Source organism: Geospiza fortis, unplaced genomic scaffold (assembly GCF_000277835.1).
Source record: "Geospiza fortis unplaced genomic scaffold, GeoFor_1.0 scaffold11, whole genome shotgun sequence".
Taxonomy (NCBI): Eukaryota; Metazoa; Chordata; class Aves; order Passeriformes; family Thraupidae; genus Geospiza; species Geospiza fortis.
In genome coordinates, this window is record NW_005054304.1 from 13,174,966 (window position 1) to 13,192,816 (window position 17,851).

General features: G+C 41.2%; 2 protein-coding genes across 3 annotated transcripts in view; one reads left to right on the forward strand and one right to left on the reverse strand.

The window, feature by feature from the left end:
• Positions 1-5,359: 5,359 nt before the first annotated feature.
• On the reverse strand, positions 5,360-11,997 carry GAR1 (GAR1 ribonucleoprotein). 2 transcript variants are annotated; one of them, XM_031066505.1, is made up of 7 exons: positions 11,943-11,997; positions 8,973-9,163; positions 8,735-8,889; positions 7,854-7,913; positions 7,278-7,413; positions 6,447-6,554; positions 5,360-6,102 (listed from the first exon to the last, which is right to left on the reverse strand). In XM_031066505.1, exons 2-7 carry the CDS (start codon positions 9,148-9,150, stop codon positions 6,089-6,091), a joined length of 651 nt encoding a protein of 216 aa, XP_030922365.1. In that variant the 5' UTR covers positions 9,151-9,163; positions 11,943-11,997; the 3' UTR covers positions 5,360-6,088. The 2 variants fall into 2 exon arrangements, with proteins under 2 accessions (XP_030922365.1, XP_030922364.1); XM_031066504.1 differs by lacking the exon at positions 11,943-11,997 and adding an exon at positions 10,372-10,402.
• Positions 10,504-17,851, forward strand: part of CFI (complement factor I) — a 14,502-nt gene continuing 7,154 nt past the window's right edge. Inside the window, exons 1-5 of the mRNA XM_005418160.2 lie at positions 10,504-11,015; positions 12,684-12,963; positions 13,589-13,733; positions 15,028-15,206; positions 16,222-16,332. Of these exons, the coding sequence (XP_005418217.1) occupies positions 10,956-11,015; positions 12,684-12,963; positions 13,589-13,733; positions 15,028-15,206; positions 16,222-16,332 (775 nt within the window). The 5' untranslated portion in view covers positions 10,504-10,955. The remainder of the gene's footprint in view (positions 11,016-12,683; positions 12,964-13,588; positions 13,734-15,027; positions 15,207-16,221; positions 16,333-17,851) is intronic.

Here is a 17,851-nt window from a genome sequence, read left to right on the forward strand (position 1 = left end):
TGAACAATTAAAAGAAGGGGGGTAGGGAGGAGTTCCCCCCACCATTGACAGCTGCCAAGCATGATTTAATTGGACTAAAGTGGAAAGAAGTTTACGCTCCCAATCTATGCAAGAGATTGTTAATTAAAACAAAGAGCAGCACAGAACTGAGTAAATTTTGAACAGTGTGCTTAAACTTCAATCTTACTGCTAATGAGATTAACTGTCACATGCCCCCAAACTTTTTCCCCTCAAACCTCTTGTGCAAGGCTTTGGAAACCTCAACAAAAGTTGACTCAGTTCAATCAATCATCAGCCTGGCTTGGAACTAATTCCCATCATCACGCAAAGCACAAAAACCTGCAGTACAGCATGAAGAGACAAATGTCAGTTTCCTTAAAAACAGAATACATTTATTCTAAAGCCCATCCCTTCAAATCTTTAAAGACTTACTTCTTCAAGGTTGATTTAAACTCTCTGACAAAGACACAAGAAAAATACATTCCAGTATTTTCCTGTGTGAAGCATGACTTCCAGAAAACTCAGCTGCTACATCTCTAAAATAGCCTGGTCTATAGAAAACAGTTGTTGAATATGCCTCCCTCTTCTAAACACAATTCATGTGAGCTTACTTTGGGAAAATTTTTCAAAGCATCTAACTGGACATTCTTCAAAGATCTGAGCAGTGAAAGCTCATGTTTTCTTCCCTCCAATGATGAGGTACCAGCACACCAAAGCAAAGACTTTTTAAAAACCCTGCATAAAAAATAGCTGCAGTAAGTCCTTGCCCAAAGGACTTACACAGAGCATCAGAAAGCAACTGTTCTCCCTCAGTCATACAGTTTTTGCTTTCAGTCAGTATTCATACTGGGTGCAAAAGTGACAAAGATGAGCACCAGCGGTTCTTCAGTAGTATGTGGTAGGTGAAGCAGGTCCCAGGCTAGGGCTGTGCCTTCTGAGCAGCAATAAGGGTGCAGTGACAAAGAATACAGTCATGCCATGGAAAGTATACCTGAAGAGCTCACTCTTCTATAACCTGTGAAATATTCATAGAGCGTTCCCTCCCACTCCTCAGTTCTCCAAAACAAACATCCTGCATCTTTCTTTTCAATATAAAGGTAAGAAAATTTTTACATAAACTTGTGGGGTTACAGCATTTAGTCGTCATTACTACACACAATCTCACATCACAATCCTGCAAGCAAACGTTTCCTTTAATGCCCGACATCTACACTCACAGCTCTCAGGGTGTTTGTCTTATTACAGTATTTTTCCTGTCAGAAGAGGATTAGGCAGGAACAGGATGGGAGGGTTCTGAAAGGAAAGATGATCCATTTGGCAATGAAGCCACTTTCCTCATGCAACACTGTCATGCCCTGAAAGATTTGGCACGGCAATAATTTGATGTCTTCGCTTTCCTCCTCTGACACTTTGGCAAGATTTTCAAAAGCACCTCAGATCTTGCAGCTTCCACAGAAGTCAGAACTTGCAATGTTGAATGTCTCAAAAAAGCAAACCATTACTATTTTTACTCAGATAGTATTCCAGATGTACAGTAGCAATTAACAAAATAAATTTTATACTTGTTGGTTTAAATGCAACTTTCTAATACATGCAGTCCCTCCTATGTACCAATTGTTCCTGCCTCTTCTCAAATTTGACTAATGTTACAGCAACTAGAATTGACAGAGAAAAGTCAAAACTAAAGGCAGACATCATCAAAAGTATTCTTTTTCTGCAACACTGTAGTTCATAAAATAAAGTCAAAAAGACAAAACAGGAAATTAAATATTGAAGTAGAAAAATAATCTACAGCTTCTAAGCCAGATAAAGTATGTCTTAGCACATTGCTTATTACTTCTGGTATAAGAAGATAAAATCCAAAACCTCAGGCTGTTTTTATCCTTCAATAACATAGCATTACAGGTGTCAGAGGGGTACCTTATAAAGCGATGCCTTTCCTTCTCACCTGTACCATATCAGTAGCAAAATGTAATTTCTATTAAAATCCATTCTTCAATTTGCAAGTCTCTATATATATATGTGGGGCAACGCAATGAGAGGTTTAGCAAGCTGCTTTCAGTTATGTGTAAAATATATATCAATGCACAAACGATGTGAGTAGAGAAACGTACCTTTTGCATTAAAAATAAATAAATTGGAAACAAAAACCAACTCCAAATCTCTTCCTGTTTCCATTAACCCTGCTATAAATCCATCCCAAACCCAAACCCTCCCACGTTTACTATGCCCTCCACCACTGGAGGGCTCTCTAAGGCAAAACGTCCCTTTAACCTTTTCCAAAACTGATGCAAATGGTTCAAACCTCAGGGAAAACAAATGAATACCTCTTTCTCCTCATTCTCAAAGACTTTTACTAGACTTAAGCTGTTGGTTAGAAAAGTTTTGCTCTATAGAGATTTTCAGCTGACAGCCGTGAAAGACGCATGACCCCACTGAGATTTTTACTTGCCACACATCACACAATAGCTATGCTTTTTTTTTTAAACAATGCTCTTCCTTACCAAGACAATGCTTTACACAACTGCAAATTACTTTGCACCAGTCTATGTGCAACAGTCCAGCATTTCTTCAGGCAAACATCCACATGTACAAGTCAGTGCCAGAGAAAATCCTTCCCGTTCTACAACTGCCAGTGGTGCGGACTTACATTAAAATATCCCAATTATTTTCTGCACTTCATCAAATTTCTGTAAATAATATAGGAAATCTCTGAACCACATTGAGCCATCCTATCCCAGCATCTGCAGAAAACACAAGGAAAATAAACAACTCCACAAGGAATGCAGAGCCACTAAAGCCATTCTCATTAGGTAACAATTTAAGCCTTATAATACGCCGTCATGTATTACCCTCTGTTTAAGGCGGATTTGGATGCCAAAAAGAAAAAAAAAGACTCCAAAATTTTGCTGTGGCATGGACAAAAGGCTCCAGGTCTTCTAAATACTTATAGGCAATCTGATCCTGGTGATGTACCTGGTGTCAGTTTCAAAACCAGTTCAAAGTCAGAGCCTACACCTGGGTCAAACGCTGCCACAGGAGTGGAGGAGGACACAGGTAGGTGACACCACTACTGCTGTGTACCGAGCTGCTCTGAAGCCCACCTGAGCTTCAAAGGAATTTCCAGGACAGCTACCCGCCCTTGTGCTGCTGGAGCAGGTGGCAAATGAGAAGCTATTTAGATGGCCCAGTTATGTGCTCCAAGGGCTACCAGAAAGGGGAATATAAATACAGGGAACACCAAACTGTCATCCAGAGCCTACAGTAACACCTTACCCCCACTCCCCTCACTTCAGATTGCACTCTGACTTTTCTTCCCCAGACACAACTACTTGAAATTTGCCATTTCTGCCAACACACCTATTTCTGTCACAGTAGCTGTGAGCCCCTCTCCTATTCTCTGCAGCAGCAGCCGAATATCTGTAATTATGCACATAAATAAATCCAGAACACTTCACTTACTAAGATCAGGAGCACTGTGACAGACTCACAGATAGAATCTGAATTAGAAGTTCAAGACTGAGACACGGGTGTCATTAAATTAGAGAACTTCTTAGTTCATTACAGTGTTACACTGCAGACATGACATTTTCATTTTTTTGAGACTGAATTTTAATCTGTTAGCACCTTACTTATATGGAGGAGGGCAGGGTCACACCATGGCACAGAGAAGACAACACAGAACAGGGACTTAATGTGCCTTGCAAATCCCCCCTTCCCCAGAATGGAGAATGAAAAAAAGGCATCATCATATGGCAAATACATCCAGACAGATTCCTCATATATTCTTCCATCCTAAGAACATCCTACAACCTCCGTGGAGATCTACGATTTCTCTGAATATTTGCATAAAATCCAAACAGATTGTTTGTATGCATAGGCCACGCCATAATGCTCCCTTCCCTATATCCAAGAGGCCAATCTTTCCTCCAGAGCTGCAATGGATGTTGCTGTTTAGCCCCTCTGCACACAGAGGTCAGAGCCTTTGCTTCGCCCTTGCAGCGCCTGAGGCTGACTCACTGCTCCATCTGCTGAGAGACTCAGCACACTCGCCTGCTCCTGGGCTGCCAGGCCACACTGCTGCAGCCACACACTGCCTGTCACACCCTGCACTCCACAGGCCATGGCAGGAGCCTTCTGACACCCCAGCAAAAAGCATCTCCCTAAAGAATAGCAAAGAGCAGCATGGATTTGGGTGCAAGAGTGAGGACTGTGTTATGTTAGTCTTTCAAAGTGAGAACAGTAAGGGAAGAGTGTCCAAGCCAGCTGCCCGCTATTGAAGAATCAGTGAGGAAACCCAGCACAGCAGAGGAACCAGCTGCAAACAGGACAGAAGTACTGACACTGCAGGCGCACTTGGTTTGTGTTGTTCAGCTGCAACGTGGAATGCCCAAAAAGAATTTAGATAAAAGGCAATTTTACAAAGCCTCAAGTCAAAGCCCTGAGGCACTTAGGCCTAGCACTGCACAGCAACAGAAGCCTAATGATTCTCAGTTCTGAATTTAACTGACCTGGCTAAAGCTAGGCTTGTAGCAATACCAGGGGAAAAAAAAACATGGAATCCCTCATTTCCTGAATTTCCTGGGGTTAAAAGTAGAGTCAGGTTCTTCTCACAAAAGCACACCTAGCAGAAATTCAGTGTTCTGTGTTTTTGTTTTTTAAGCTGAAAAACATTTTTATCTATTATCCTTTGCAGCATCTACTCACATTTAAATGAATTCTTTACTATTTGTTTTTCCACTCTTTCAAGTTTTGTTTGACATTACTAAAAGTAATGGTCACATTTGTTAAAACATGCAGTAACTGTCCAATCCTGGAACTGAAAAATTACCTGCTGCCTTTGTTAAGCAAGAAGCTAACATAATTAAACTGCCTGTTACTACATTCATCAATTAAAAAGTGTAACAATGCAATCAATTCTGAAAGGAACTTTTTTCACGCTGAACAAGATGTTCAAAATACTTGCACATACCTTATTCTACAGACCCCTTTTCAAAAGTGCTTGGTAGGAGAGTCTGTGAACAGACTACTGGCTCCAGCTGAAAGAATCCCAGGAAGTTCTATTTTCACCTATTTTATTTCCAAAGTTCCAGAGCAGAGGCACCCTTGTCTCCTCCATCCTTAGGAAGACACAGTCCCTATCTTTCCAACAACCCTCATTATGCATCCATTTAAAGAGACCAGACCCATGCAGACTTTGTCATGCCTTTCTAAGCAATACATAACTGAAAGCATTGTGTGCAGAAGAGCCCTATGATGAGCTATTAAATCTCATCTCTACACAAACCCAGAGCACCACAGAGGTGCAGTACCAGGACATCAAAACCTCAAGACAAACAGGCTAATGGGGAGATGCAGGGCCAATAAGAAACACTCAGCATTTTAATACCAGTAGAATTAGATACCATTAGATGACTGAAGTATAGTATTAATCTTGTCTTGCTCATTAGACAGCACCATCTAAGAGGACTTACATCTTAATGCCTTTGGCTTTCATTAATATTTATACAGAAAAATTCACAAAATATACTCTGATGTCTTCTCTCTTATACATTATTATGCATTTAAAAAATTATCAACACCAAAGTTTGAAATTTAATTTATAAAAAAAGGTTCACAAAGGTTGTTTAAACAGCATGTCCATTTCAGAGCAGCCCAGAAGATTCAATATAAAAGGAGGATGAGAACCAAGGATCAGTCATGCACAGGTTCACACTGAAGTATGTGCATGCAGCGGACCTGTAGGGTCTTTTGAAAACCCATTTCAACTGATTGTTTACTCCCAACTCCAACATGGAGTTAAGCACTGATTGCACTGCTTGTCAGAAACAAACAGTTTAAGAATAACATTGAATTGTGGCTCAGTGAGAAAAATTTACACATATTCTGAGCAATCTTCAGCTCTTCACCTGGGGCTACGCTCTCCTCATGCGTCCATCAACAGTCATGAAGTGTAAAAATAATTGTCATTTGTAGCTTCAAGTTCTTTATAAAAAGATTTTCAAGGTCCTTTACAAAAATTTTGCATCGTTCTTTGCTTCTGCACATGACATGATAAGACAATGAGGAGATACTCATGGCTCCATTTTTAATGTCCTCTTCCTATTTTAAGAGAAAAGAAAAATACATCAAATAATTCTTATCTTAGTTGTGTTTAAAGCAAATTCTATACATAACATTGAATGAATTAGTAGAATAAATGGAAAAAACTAACACGGTTTTACACATGCATCAACAAATGCAGAGTACTGTGCTTCAGTTTAAACTACCAGGATGCACAAAAATGTCTTGCATAGAACTATAAACATCTGTAAGATATTAAAAATCACAATATTCTGTTAATACAAGCTTTAAATTATTTTAATATTTACAAGTTTTTTAATATTTGCAAGCTTTTCTTTTTGGAGCTATTCTTATTACTGAAAGGTAAAAAGAACAACACTCACCCCGAAAGCCTCCTCCACCACCTCTTCCTCCTCTGAATCCTCCTCCTCCTCCTCTACCTCCTCTGAATCCTCCTCCTCTTCCTCCACCTCTGCCTCCTCCAAATCCTCCTAAACAAAAGAAAAACATTACCCTTTGAGGAGCATGTAAATTCTTGGTTATGTACAACAATTTATTTCACAGACAGCTTATGAAATGAAACAAACAACAAAAAAAAACCCAGAAACTCAATTGCTGGACAGTTATCAGGTCAATTACTACTAGCCTGCTTCTTCTAGGGACCATCTGGAGCATTTTAGGTATTGCTAAATATCTGATATACCATGTCCAAAATACTAAAGAGACTGCAAAAAATTAATTACATATATTAACCAGTAATTCATTACAACTATTAGTAATTATTATTTATTACTACAACTCAAGATTAAACCAAACAAACCAAACCACTTTGAAACACTTGTGCCTTGCTGCAAAGGGGCAGGGTATGGAAAAAGAGACAAGAAACTGTGATGTAAGAAGAGATAAACTTCAGCTTTAACTGAAGAGTATATCACGGGTTATATTCAAAAAGCTCTCTGTTATAAATCAGCATTCCCTCCTCCCTGTGCTTTGGAGCTGTTAATTAGCCAGTCTCACCACCTGAAAGGTACCTCTGCCTTTTCTACAAAGTCAAGCAGAAACATTTTTATTTGCAATACAGCTGTTGACATTCAAGTACTCACCAGCAGCTTTAGAAAACAAAACACAAATACTCCACAGAACAAATGACCAAAGCAACCCATGGCATCTCAAATAACTCCAACATTCTGCAGCTTTCATTCTTGTGATCTTACCTCTACCACCACCTCTTCCTCCCCCACGTCCACCACCACGTCCTCCTCTACCACCTCCTCTGGGAGCACCTTTTTCTCCAGGGGGCCTTGGCAAAAATCTCTGAAGAGGCAGCAGCTTTGCTGGATCAATGTAAAACTGCAGGAAGAGAATTCCATTAAGCTTTCAAAATACCAAGACTAAAAAGCACATTAATATCTCCCTTTACAAATATCCACAATTTGGTCTTATCCCATTATGTCAAACTGTCCTCTGCAAAAAGCCAAACAGAGAAAGCACACAAGTAGTAAATCTCAGAATTAAAAAGCTGCTAAAATATATTGATATTTGTGATTTTGTTGCATCAAATACGGTGATATTTGTGTGATTTTGTTGGATCTTTTCTCGTGGGGCAGGGAAAAGGAGTAATGTGGCAAACACAAAACTGGAAAGGACAAGGAACTTAATTCCTATGTTTACATAGGACAATCTGCTCTTAAAGTTATTAAAAACTTAACAAAGCTTTTATTATCTGCTGACAAATTAGACTTAGCTAACCGATGACATTCAGTAAAATTCTATAATTGAGACTGACTTACCTTTTGCATTTTTTTAAATGAAGAGGCTTTCATGTTCTCAGACAGTTTCACTGAAAAATACTGTTGGTTTCCTTAAGGAGCATTGCAGTAATAAAACATGCAAAACTGTGATTTTGATCAGTATATGGAAGGAACATTCAGACATTTTCCAAGTTAGTATTTTATAAATTCAGCTAAATTTCATCACAATTGCAATTAAAGTTGATTTAAACCTGCACAATTTACTTCACATTTAATGTGGGAGAGGAAAATGCACATAGCTAGTGACTGGTGCTCAACCAACCAACACAGACTGTCATAGCTGGGTTACTCCCCCAGCTATCCTGCTTTTGTCATGGATTTTGTCCACCTGGCAGTGACAACAAAATGTACCCAGTGTCTCTGTGTCAGGCTGGCTCTGCCACAGATGTCCTGGCACATCCCACTTTCATGGGCAGGTTAAGTAATACCCTGGACAATGAGCCACAGGACATCTTAGTATAAACCCACTTTATAATTAAATCATGAGCATGAGCAAGGTCCCCTAACACACAAAAAAACCCCAAAGCCCTTGATACAACTCTGTTATGGCTTAGTAACCTATAGCAGAAAATTTGGTCAGTTAGCCAGAAAAAGCAACAAGCTGAACCACCATGGATCCAAAACACATCATCAGTACTGCTGAAGAGTGAAAATCTCTGATTACTTCAAGCATTCTGTCATATCAAAAAACCTCTAAGACAGGCACTTAATGTGAATGAAGCACCTACAGTTGCAGCAAGACTCACATATAACCGGAAGCCAAACCCTGAACTGTTTTAAAATCCTAGAGAAATCCCATTTCATGTCCAATCAATTAAAAAAAACCAAATATTGCAAGTCACACATTTTTTGAAGGATACAAAGTCTCTCAGCTGTCCAAATATTTCATCCACTTTGCCAATCTGCTCCTTATTGTCCAGGTACACTGGCGCATTGAAATAAGGCACCTTGTTTTCTTCTGTTTTACATTTACAAACTATGTCATCTTCACAGGGATGCATGAACTCTCCCAGCACTGAAATAAAGAACAAACAAGCTAAAGGGCTGGAGCAGACAATCTAAACAAAACAATAAACGAAGTTTCTCCATGTAACTTACAAACTACCCTTTCTGGGGGGCCCTGGTCATATCCTCCTCTGTTGAAGCCTCCTCTCCCACCTCCCCGTCCAAAGCCACCTCGCCCGCCGCGGTTGAAGCCGCCTCTGTCACCGCCACCTCCTCCTCGGTGAAAGCCACCTCCTCTTCCTCCTCCACCTCCTCTTCCACGAAAAGACATTCTCTACTGTTTCCTGCATTGTGAACAAAAAAAAAAAAATTAGTTAAGATATAAAAGATATATATAGATATATAAAGACATTTGCTTTGCTGTACAAATTGCAGTCTCCTGTCAGCCAGGTTTGTTAATTTAATGGTTCGTCCTTTTCAATCCTCACTAAAAACATGCTGGCCTATGAAAAATCAAGTTTGCACCTAGGATGTCATCCACTGCAACATCCAACTGCAAAAAGTGACTAGCAGTGATCAGCTAGTATAAAGATGCCACATCTGATGGCAGTCCCCAGCCCCACAAGTGGCACAAAGTGAGAACATCATAGAATGGTTTGTGTTGGAAAGGATCCTAAATGTCAACTTCTTCCAAGCCCTCTGCTGTGCGCAGGGACACCTTCCACTAGTGCTGCTCAGGGCCCCATCCAGCCTGGCCTTGGGATGGGGCATCCACAGCTTCCCTGGGCAGCCTGTTCCAGTGCCTCACCCCACTCACAGTAAAGAACTTCTTCCTCATATCCTATCTCAACCCACCCTCTTTCAGTTTAAAACCATCTTCTCTTATTCTATCCCTATGTTTTCTTGTGAAAAGTGCCTCTCGAGCTCTGCTGTAGCCTCCTTCAAGCACTGCAAGGCTGCAGTAAAATCTTCCCAGAGCCTTCTCTTCTCCAGGCTGAACAATTCCCACTCTGAGCCTGACTGCAGAGCAGAGGTGCTCCAGCCCTGTGACCACCTTCGTGGCCTCCTCTGGGTTTGCTCCAAAAACTCCACGTCTCTTCTGTGCTGGGCCCCCCAGAGCTGGATGCAGCCCTGCAGGTGGGGTCTCACCAGAGCAGAGCAGAGGGGCAGAATCCCCTCCCTCCCCTGCTGCCCACGCTGCTCTGGATGCAGCCCAGGACAGGTTTGGCTCTTTGGGCTGTGAGTGCCCATGGCTGGGGCATGTCCATCCTGTCACCCACCAGCACCCCAAGGCCATCTCAGCAGGGCTGCTCTCCCTCTGTCCATCCCCCCAGCCCGTGTTGGTACCAGGGGTCGTCCCGACCCTTCCTCTCGGCCCCGTTAAACCTCGGGAGGCCGCACTACTGAGGCTCGGCCGCACTGGTCGCGCACCCGCAGCGCCTCCCAGGGCCCGGGGACGCGGCCTGCAGCCATGGCTGGGGGGCTCCAGCCCCCGGGACCGTTCCCTGAGGGATGACGGACGGACAGACGGACACGGCAGCGGGAGACGTACCTGCACGTGCGCGCCGCGCCCGCCCGGAAACACCCGCGCTGCCGCAAACCGGGCTGCCTGCCGTAAGTGAAAGGGCGCCTGCCGGCCGACAGTGTCGCAAAGGGCTTCCCATTCCCGGTAATGGCGGCGGGGCGGGGGCGAGCGGGCCGCGCTCCCGAGGGATGGGCGGGACAGCCACAGGGGGCTCGCCATGGATACACACCCCGGGTGTAACAGCACTGATCCTAACAGCACAGTAACCCGGCACCCATCAGCGCCTACAGACAGGGGAGCCGGGGCCAGGGATCGATCGGACTCCTGTGCGCAAAGAAACGTGCAACCCCAACAAGCGCTTCCTTTTAATCATTTACTTCAAGGGCTTTGCTTTTGTTATCCCGCCATCCACTTCCGATAAAACCAGTTAAAGCAGGCCCTTTTGCAGAGATCAGATTTATCGGTTAATAGTTGAGGATCCTGTACTTTATTTCTAAATACACTTGAAAATGTTTTTCTAATGGTTAAAAATTAACCCCAAATGTAACAGCTGACATTCAAAAGAATCCCAGCCAGAGGAATTAGTGTAGGAAGGGAGATAAAATTTCATCATGCGAATGCTCCCAATTTGCTTGGTTTTCTTGTGTCTCTTTTGTCTTTGTGGATCAGAGGTAAGATATGTTTTGTTGTGCTAACAGTAATTTTTTAAAACGTTTAATAAACAGTTTATTGTTACAAAAGCAAAGCCAATTGATTTTTTTTTAAAAAAGTTCCTTTCATAGTATTTGTGCTTCATACATTTCTTTTAGCCCAGCCTGAATGTTTGAAGTTTGCTATTTCTCTTTAATGCTTTGATTCTACCTGGGGATTATGCTAACAGGTTTGTGGAAAAGATTTTAATCATGATCCTATCCTAAACCAAATTTGCAAGCATGGCTGACCACAGAAAGGTGCTGCAATTTTCCACACCTCCCTTGTTTGAGAAATGGGATTGCAGTCTTGTAATACGGCAGCATGGTATTCTCCTGCTGCCAGGTTTCCTGCAGATTTTCTCTGGGCAGAAGTGTCCAGGAAAGCCAATCTGAGCTGGGCATTCAGCACAACCCAAGTCTTTCAGAGAAGTTCTGAGATAAAAATCAGCGCCTGCTGTTCCCCCTGAGGAGGAACACCTAGTACAACATCAGAGTTGTGCCAAGGCGGATCTGGCTCACAGTTTGGATCCTACTGACCCAAGAACAGCAGGAAGAATTTAATACGATTATACAGCCATGAAAAGGAGAGGTATTGGATTGAATTCTGCCCCAGCTACATCCTCCCAGACTTTACTGTGGGCAGGATTTCTTCATGAGAACTTTAAACTTCAGCTCTATTGATCCAGTTGACACAGTCAAAACTGATAAATCACATTTGAGGACTAATGTTTTTCTCCCATTTTTACACAGAGGCCATCCATATATATTTTCCATGTTCAAAGATTCATCCTACCCACAGATCTTAGTAAGCAAAAGCACTCAGCCAGCACTGAAGTCAGCAGAGAGCTGCACAAACACAGGTGCCACTCAGCCAGAGGCCATCAGAGGGAGGGTCACAGTCTGTACCTGCAGTGCAGTGATGGCCAGCAGCCACCCTGCAAACCCACTGCTGTGCAAGACACAGGAAAAACGCTGATGAGGATGAGCACTTAATTTTCAAATTGCTTTTGGATACTTGTTAAGGTACTTGAGGTACTTGTTACTTGAGCAGTCACGTGGACTCTGCAAAACAAATCATTAATTATAATTCATTTGCTAGTAAGTAGTTAATAAATATTTACACATGATATTTAAATCCAAAGTCAACCAGGCCAATAAAACAAATCTTAGGAAAAAAAAACCAAATTGCTATTTTTCTCTTTCTCTGGTGCTTAAATTCCTTTATGTTTTAATCTGCTTACAGTCCCATTGCTGGGATGTGTTATAAACCAGTGCCTTTAGAAATGTTTATAGTCTGCTGTGCACTTCAGCTGATGTTTGAAAGGTAAAGGGTATAAAGTCTGTGGGAGATGAGTAAGACTGAAAATCCCACCAGGTAAATAATCCAAAAAGAAAAAAGAAGTTCAGAAAAAGTTCAGAGAAAGATGAGGTGGCCAAAGACAAGGGAATAAACTCTATAAATGGTATTTAGGGACTTTTGATTAGATAGGAAAAGGCTTATAAATGGACACTTTGCCGAGGTTAGTGAAGGGGTCTGCAAAACTCTTGGTACAGTCCCTAATCTTGCTTTCATTTAAATTATATTTTGTAGCAGCATTTATTATTTTTTCAGCAGCCTCTAATGCTGAAGAAAACCATTTTCAACAGGTTAAGCCTGCCCAGCCAGCTGAGCAAGACAACTACCTCATAGAAGAATGCTTGGGCAACAAATACACCCACAAGTCCTGTAAGAAAGTTTTTTGTCACCCATGGGAACGATGTGTGGAGGGAAAGTGCCTGTGCAAGCTTCCCTACCAGTGCCCAAAGAACGGCTCTGCAGTTTGTTCTAGCAGTGGGAAGAACTTCCGTACCTACTGTCAGCTGAAGAGCTATGAGTGCCAGCAGCCCAAAGCAAAGTTTCTGCACAGGGGAATGTGCAAGCCTGAAGGTATTCACCCCTCCTTTTCCAAAATCTATCCATCAGTGGTGGCTGAGGAGATGCTTACACTATCTACAGAAAGTCTGTCCGTTTACTTGTACTAGTAACAGCATGAAACAGAAAATGAAAAGTCACTGAAAATGGGCACTATCTGCTGATTTTCATAAAAAATAAAGTGATTGACAGGCCCAGGTCACCCTGCTGCTGGTTTTGCTACGCAGACTGCTGCAGGCATTTTGCAACACAGGTAATAGGAGTAGGATGTGGCCCTCTCACTCCAAGTATTACTGGTTGGTTATCAAAAAGCCCCTAAAGAAGGTCATTATACTAAAATGCAACCTGTTCTTTGTAGATCTTCAAGTACTCTTATGGACCCATTACCCTCATTTGTCCTTAAACTGACATATTCTGAGAAATTAGCAGGCTCAAAGACACAAAGTCAATCCTCAGAACTAATTCAGGAATAATACCTGAAGCCTCTAATTCCCAGTCTTCTTTCCTTTCCATATGAACTTTGGCAGTAAATACAAAATTAGTCCTGATTTGCTTTTGTGCTGTCTTTCCACTAGATACATCTATATAATATGATTTTGTTTGGGGGTTTTTTTCATTTCTCTCTTTTTTATTTTTTAAGAAACATTTTCAGTCTCTGTGGGTCATGGAGATTCAAGTTTGCTTCGAGTAAAACCCGTGAATCACAAGGAGGACAGTTTTGTGTGTGCTAGTGAATGGACTATGAATGAAGCGAACGTGGCTTGCAAGCACCTTGGCTTTGAATTGTGAGTTTGGGCAATTTATCTCTGGATAACTGCAGGGGATCTGAAAAAGTAGTGATGCTTACAGAAGTGTCAGTCACAGCCAACAGTTAGGACAGAAAACTGATGAACGATGTATTGGCTACAATATTCTGATAAAACTTCCTAAACTGACACCTGAGAGTGAAAGCCAAAACATAGATTTATGTGTTCTGTTACAGGCTACAACTATACAATCCATAACTGCTTTGCTTTAAAATAAAGACGAAGACCAATGTGGAGGGGTTCTCTCAGGCCTGTGTTAGGGAAAATGCATGGATGGACCACTCCCAAGTAGCTCTGAGCAATGATCTGTGTGCAGAGAAAGGTTTCTCAGGACAGCTGACAACAGGGTACAGCTCTGTTTTGCCACTTGCATTAGCCAGACTAACAAGGAGCAGAACATGGAGTTTTTTCTTCACCCCTGCTGCCACTGCTTGCTCACTTTTTCCCATGACCATAGTGATAACCCAAGTTGCATATTCAGCTCCTCATAAAGTTACCTCTGTATCCTGTACATAATTTTACACCTGTAATGTAACATAACTTAGGTAGCGTTGCCTTCCCAACCTTACCAGAAAAAAAAAACCTAAAAAAAAGTCCACAGAAAACTAAAGCTGCTATTGCAGCGCCTCTCTAGGTGAGAAGCAAGTGTTTCCTAGTCCTGATCAGTGTATCTTGAGATAGCAGAGAGGGGTTTGCCCTGGACAGAGCATTCAGCTGTGGAGTCTCATTGAAAGCCTCCCTAGTTACTTATTTACTTGAGACATATTTCTTTAAGGTAGGGGATCATACACTGTTAGGAGAATACTGCTCAGGTAAAACCAAGAAAGATAAAATTTATCAATCCCAGCCTTGCAGTGGCCTGAGCTTGCTCAACATTCAGTGGTTTGGATGGAACCAAGGATAGCTGGCTCCATGCAGGATGGTTCCCAAGTTATGGCTCACCCATGTCCATAGAGACAGAGATCTGAGCTTACAGGTTCTGCTACTGCTACTTCTACTGCTATAAGGAGACTTTTCTATCCATCGTGATACACAGTGACTTTCATAGACCTACATGTGCATTTGGGGACAGCAGCCCACAAAAATTAGCACTTCTTCCAAAGTAAACATCTCCTATTTACCCCTAGACAACTCCAGTTGCTAGTCTGTTCTTTTTCTTAGCCATGACCAAAATTCTTTGACACTGAGGAAAATCATATAACTTCTAAATAATAAAAGCAGTGGACAATCCATTGTGAAATTATATAATTTGTTGTTATTATTATCTTCACAGAGGAGCTGAATATTACCAAGTCACTTCCAGCATCACAGGATCTGCCTTAAATTCATTAAACTGTCTGCAAATAAGTTGCAGGGGCCTAGAGACAAGTCTTGCTGAATGTCACATAGAGATGAAATCAAGAGATAGTAATGAGGGACTGGTTAGCCTGCAGTGCCATGAAAATCTCAGAGGTTAGTAGATCTTTTTAGTTTAATATCTATTTAGTGTTTTTACATTTTAAGTATATTTTAAATAATGAGGACCCAGTTTGCTGAACTCTCAGCCACAGAAAACCCACACTGAAACCTTTTGACCACTTTAAATCATAATTTTGTAGACTTTAAGACAATTGAGGCAATCTGGAGTCAAGATAGTCTCGAATTTTCAAGCTTGAAAAATCACTGCTGTCCCCAAAGTATTTTTACAGATATAAAGGAAATTTATTTCCTCCATGGTTCTGTTTATTCCATCATCCCTTCCAACGGTATCCAGGTATATTGTATCCCATGCATCTTACCTCTCCTGGCTTAGCTGGTGAGGAGACAGGTGACAATGTGGTGCTCACTGGTTGAGGGACATCAATTAGCCCACCACTAGCACCACAGCCAGACAAACATGACTACAGTGGGAAACTGCTGGTGTCTCCTGCTGGGTTTCAGGACTCCTCAGTTTCTTGCTGTAAAGGGGGAATCAAAGCCCTGTTTAGAATTCTAACAGCTTTTCATTCTCTGTAGGGAGATTGCTTTGGCAATGGTGAGCATCAGCCTGAGATGCTGCTAACTGGAGGAAGTGCTATGAATCATCTAATTTTTTTTCTTATAAAAGCAGTTATTCACAGACTCTTGATGAGTTCTTTCTAGAGGAGGAACCTCCATCATCCTAATCCCTTGAATCATTTATAGTGGGTTTGAATTGATCATTTCTGGTTTAGTCCTCACCAGTCCTTTCATTAGAAGAAATTAAATTCCCTTTTGCCAGGCTACTGGCAAATTTGGAGGAAGAAAATGAGTGGTCATGCTGAAACCCTGGTGAAAAGCAACCAAAGCAATAAAAAATTCTTCCTATTTACCTGACTGGGCCCCAGCATACCTACTGCTGATAGGCCAAACTGCTGACAGAATCCAACATGCAGGCAGAGCATTTCCCTGGGCAATTATGAACCTACAGTCAATTCCATAATAACTTCACTTTCATCTTGCTACACAGTTTGTTCAGATGGGGAGTTTCACTGTGTCAACAAGAAGTGCATTTCTCTGAATAAAACCTGTGATGGGATCAATGACTGTGGAGACCTGAGTGATGAACTGTGCTGTAGAGGTAACAGTTTTCTTTGTCAGGTGTTTCAAAATAATTTCAGCAGAAATCCACCCACAAAGAATTTTTACAGTGATGTAACAGCTAAATTCTCTTTTCCATTAAGTCACTACATTAAAGAAATCAGACCATAATTTATACATAGGCAAGTGCAAAAAAGCAGGCATGAAATACCATTTTGAAGCAGACAAGTGATCTCTTGAGAATCTGGATTTCTTCAGAGAATGAGAAAATACAATGAGATCATTTAGGAGGCTGTTAAACATTGATACAAAAAATTAGTCCTGATAGCATGAAAATGTACTTTTACTTGGAAAAAATCAGTAGTAATTAAACAAAGACACTGGTTTTCCAATGAACTATCTTTAAACCAAAGTAAGATCTCCCTTAAATACATTTAAGATCTCCCTTAAATATATTACTAACGCGAGATCATCTGTGGAACATCTGTGATGATTTCCTGGCACACTGCTTGTTCATGAGCAGTCATTCCTTTAGCATATGCAATTCCAGCTGTAAAAGTTCTGATTAGAAATGAGGAATGGATCTAGCATGACTTGAAAGCAGGAGAATACTTTCAAAATTTGTGTTTCAGGTGCCAAATGCTAATGTAGGTTACAAATCCCATCATCATCCCTCCATAACCTTAATTTTGTAGTGTCGCAATTGTAAGTAATTTTAATGAGATAATTGTGGAAACACGGTCACAGCATTTTTAGAAAAAAAAATAACAAATACCTGTGATTTCATATCTTTAGTGGACATGTATTTGTACTCCATGTGACAAAAATAGTGCTGTTTCTGCTGAATGGGCTGAAAACATTGCTTCCTGATATCAAAATAAGTATTTCAACTGAGTTCAGTGTGCTTTGGATCATCTTGGGATATCTGGATACTTTAAGAGAACCTCCTTGTTTTCTATTAAAGACAAATATCTTAAATAGAAGATTGACATAAGATTTTAAATTAGCTCAAAAGACCCTGCCATGAATTCATGCACTGCTTTGCTTCTGATAACATTCAAAGTGATCACAAAATTTAAAAGGAAGGGGGTTCTCAGGTTCATAATACCTTTTCATATAACCAAGAATTTTAGAATATCTAAGTTATTTCATCCAGTGTTTTCCTGTCAGGACTCTTGATTCCTAACCCTGCATTTAGGCATTTAGCTCATTCAACCAAAAATCAGCTTGGTCTCTGATTTGGGGGGTGGGATTTGGCACAAGCACCATCACTTCCTCATTTGAGGTGATCAGTGATGCTAGCAAAATTGGAGATCTTTTGGCTGAGGCTGAATGTGGACAAATTATGGATGAAACTGGTATGGAGTGACACCAAGTCTAGCAGTACTGCAGTGGTAACAGAGATCCACATTTTTCAAATCTTACAGTTCCAAGATTTTAAAGTGAGGAAAGCCAAGTATTCATTTTGTTCAGATGCACAGAGCCTGCTTTTGTAATCTTTTTATGAACAGGCAGGTCCCCTGTAACACGGATATACATTTGGTTTATATTTTAAAAAG

Coding starts and splice junctions, on each gene's coding strand:
- GAR1 (XM_031066505.1), bottom strand. CDS start 9,150: ATGTCTTTTCGTGGAAGAGGAGGTGGAGGAGGAAGAGGAGGTGGCTTT. Junction 7,414..7,853: donor CATTTAAAAAAATGCAAAAG/GTAAGTCAGTCT, acceptor CTCTTCCTGCAG/TTTTACATTGATCCAGCAAA. Junction 6,555..7,277: donor AGGAAGAGGTGGTGGTAGAG/GTAAGATCACAA, acceptor TCTTTTGTTTAG/GAGGATTTGGAGGAGGCAGA.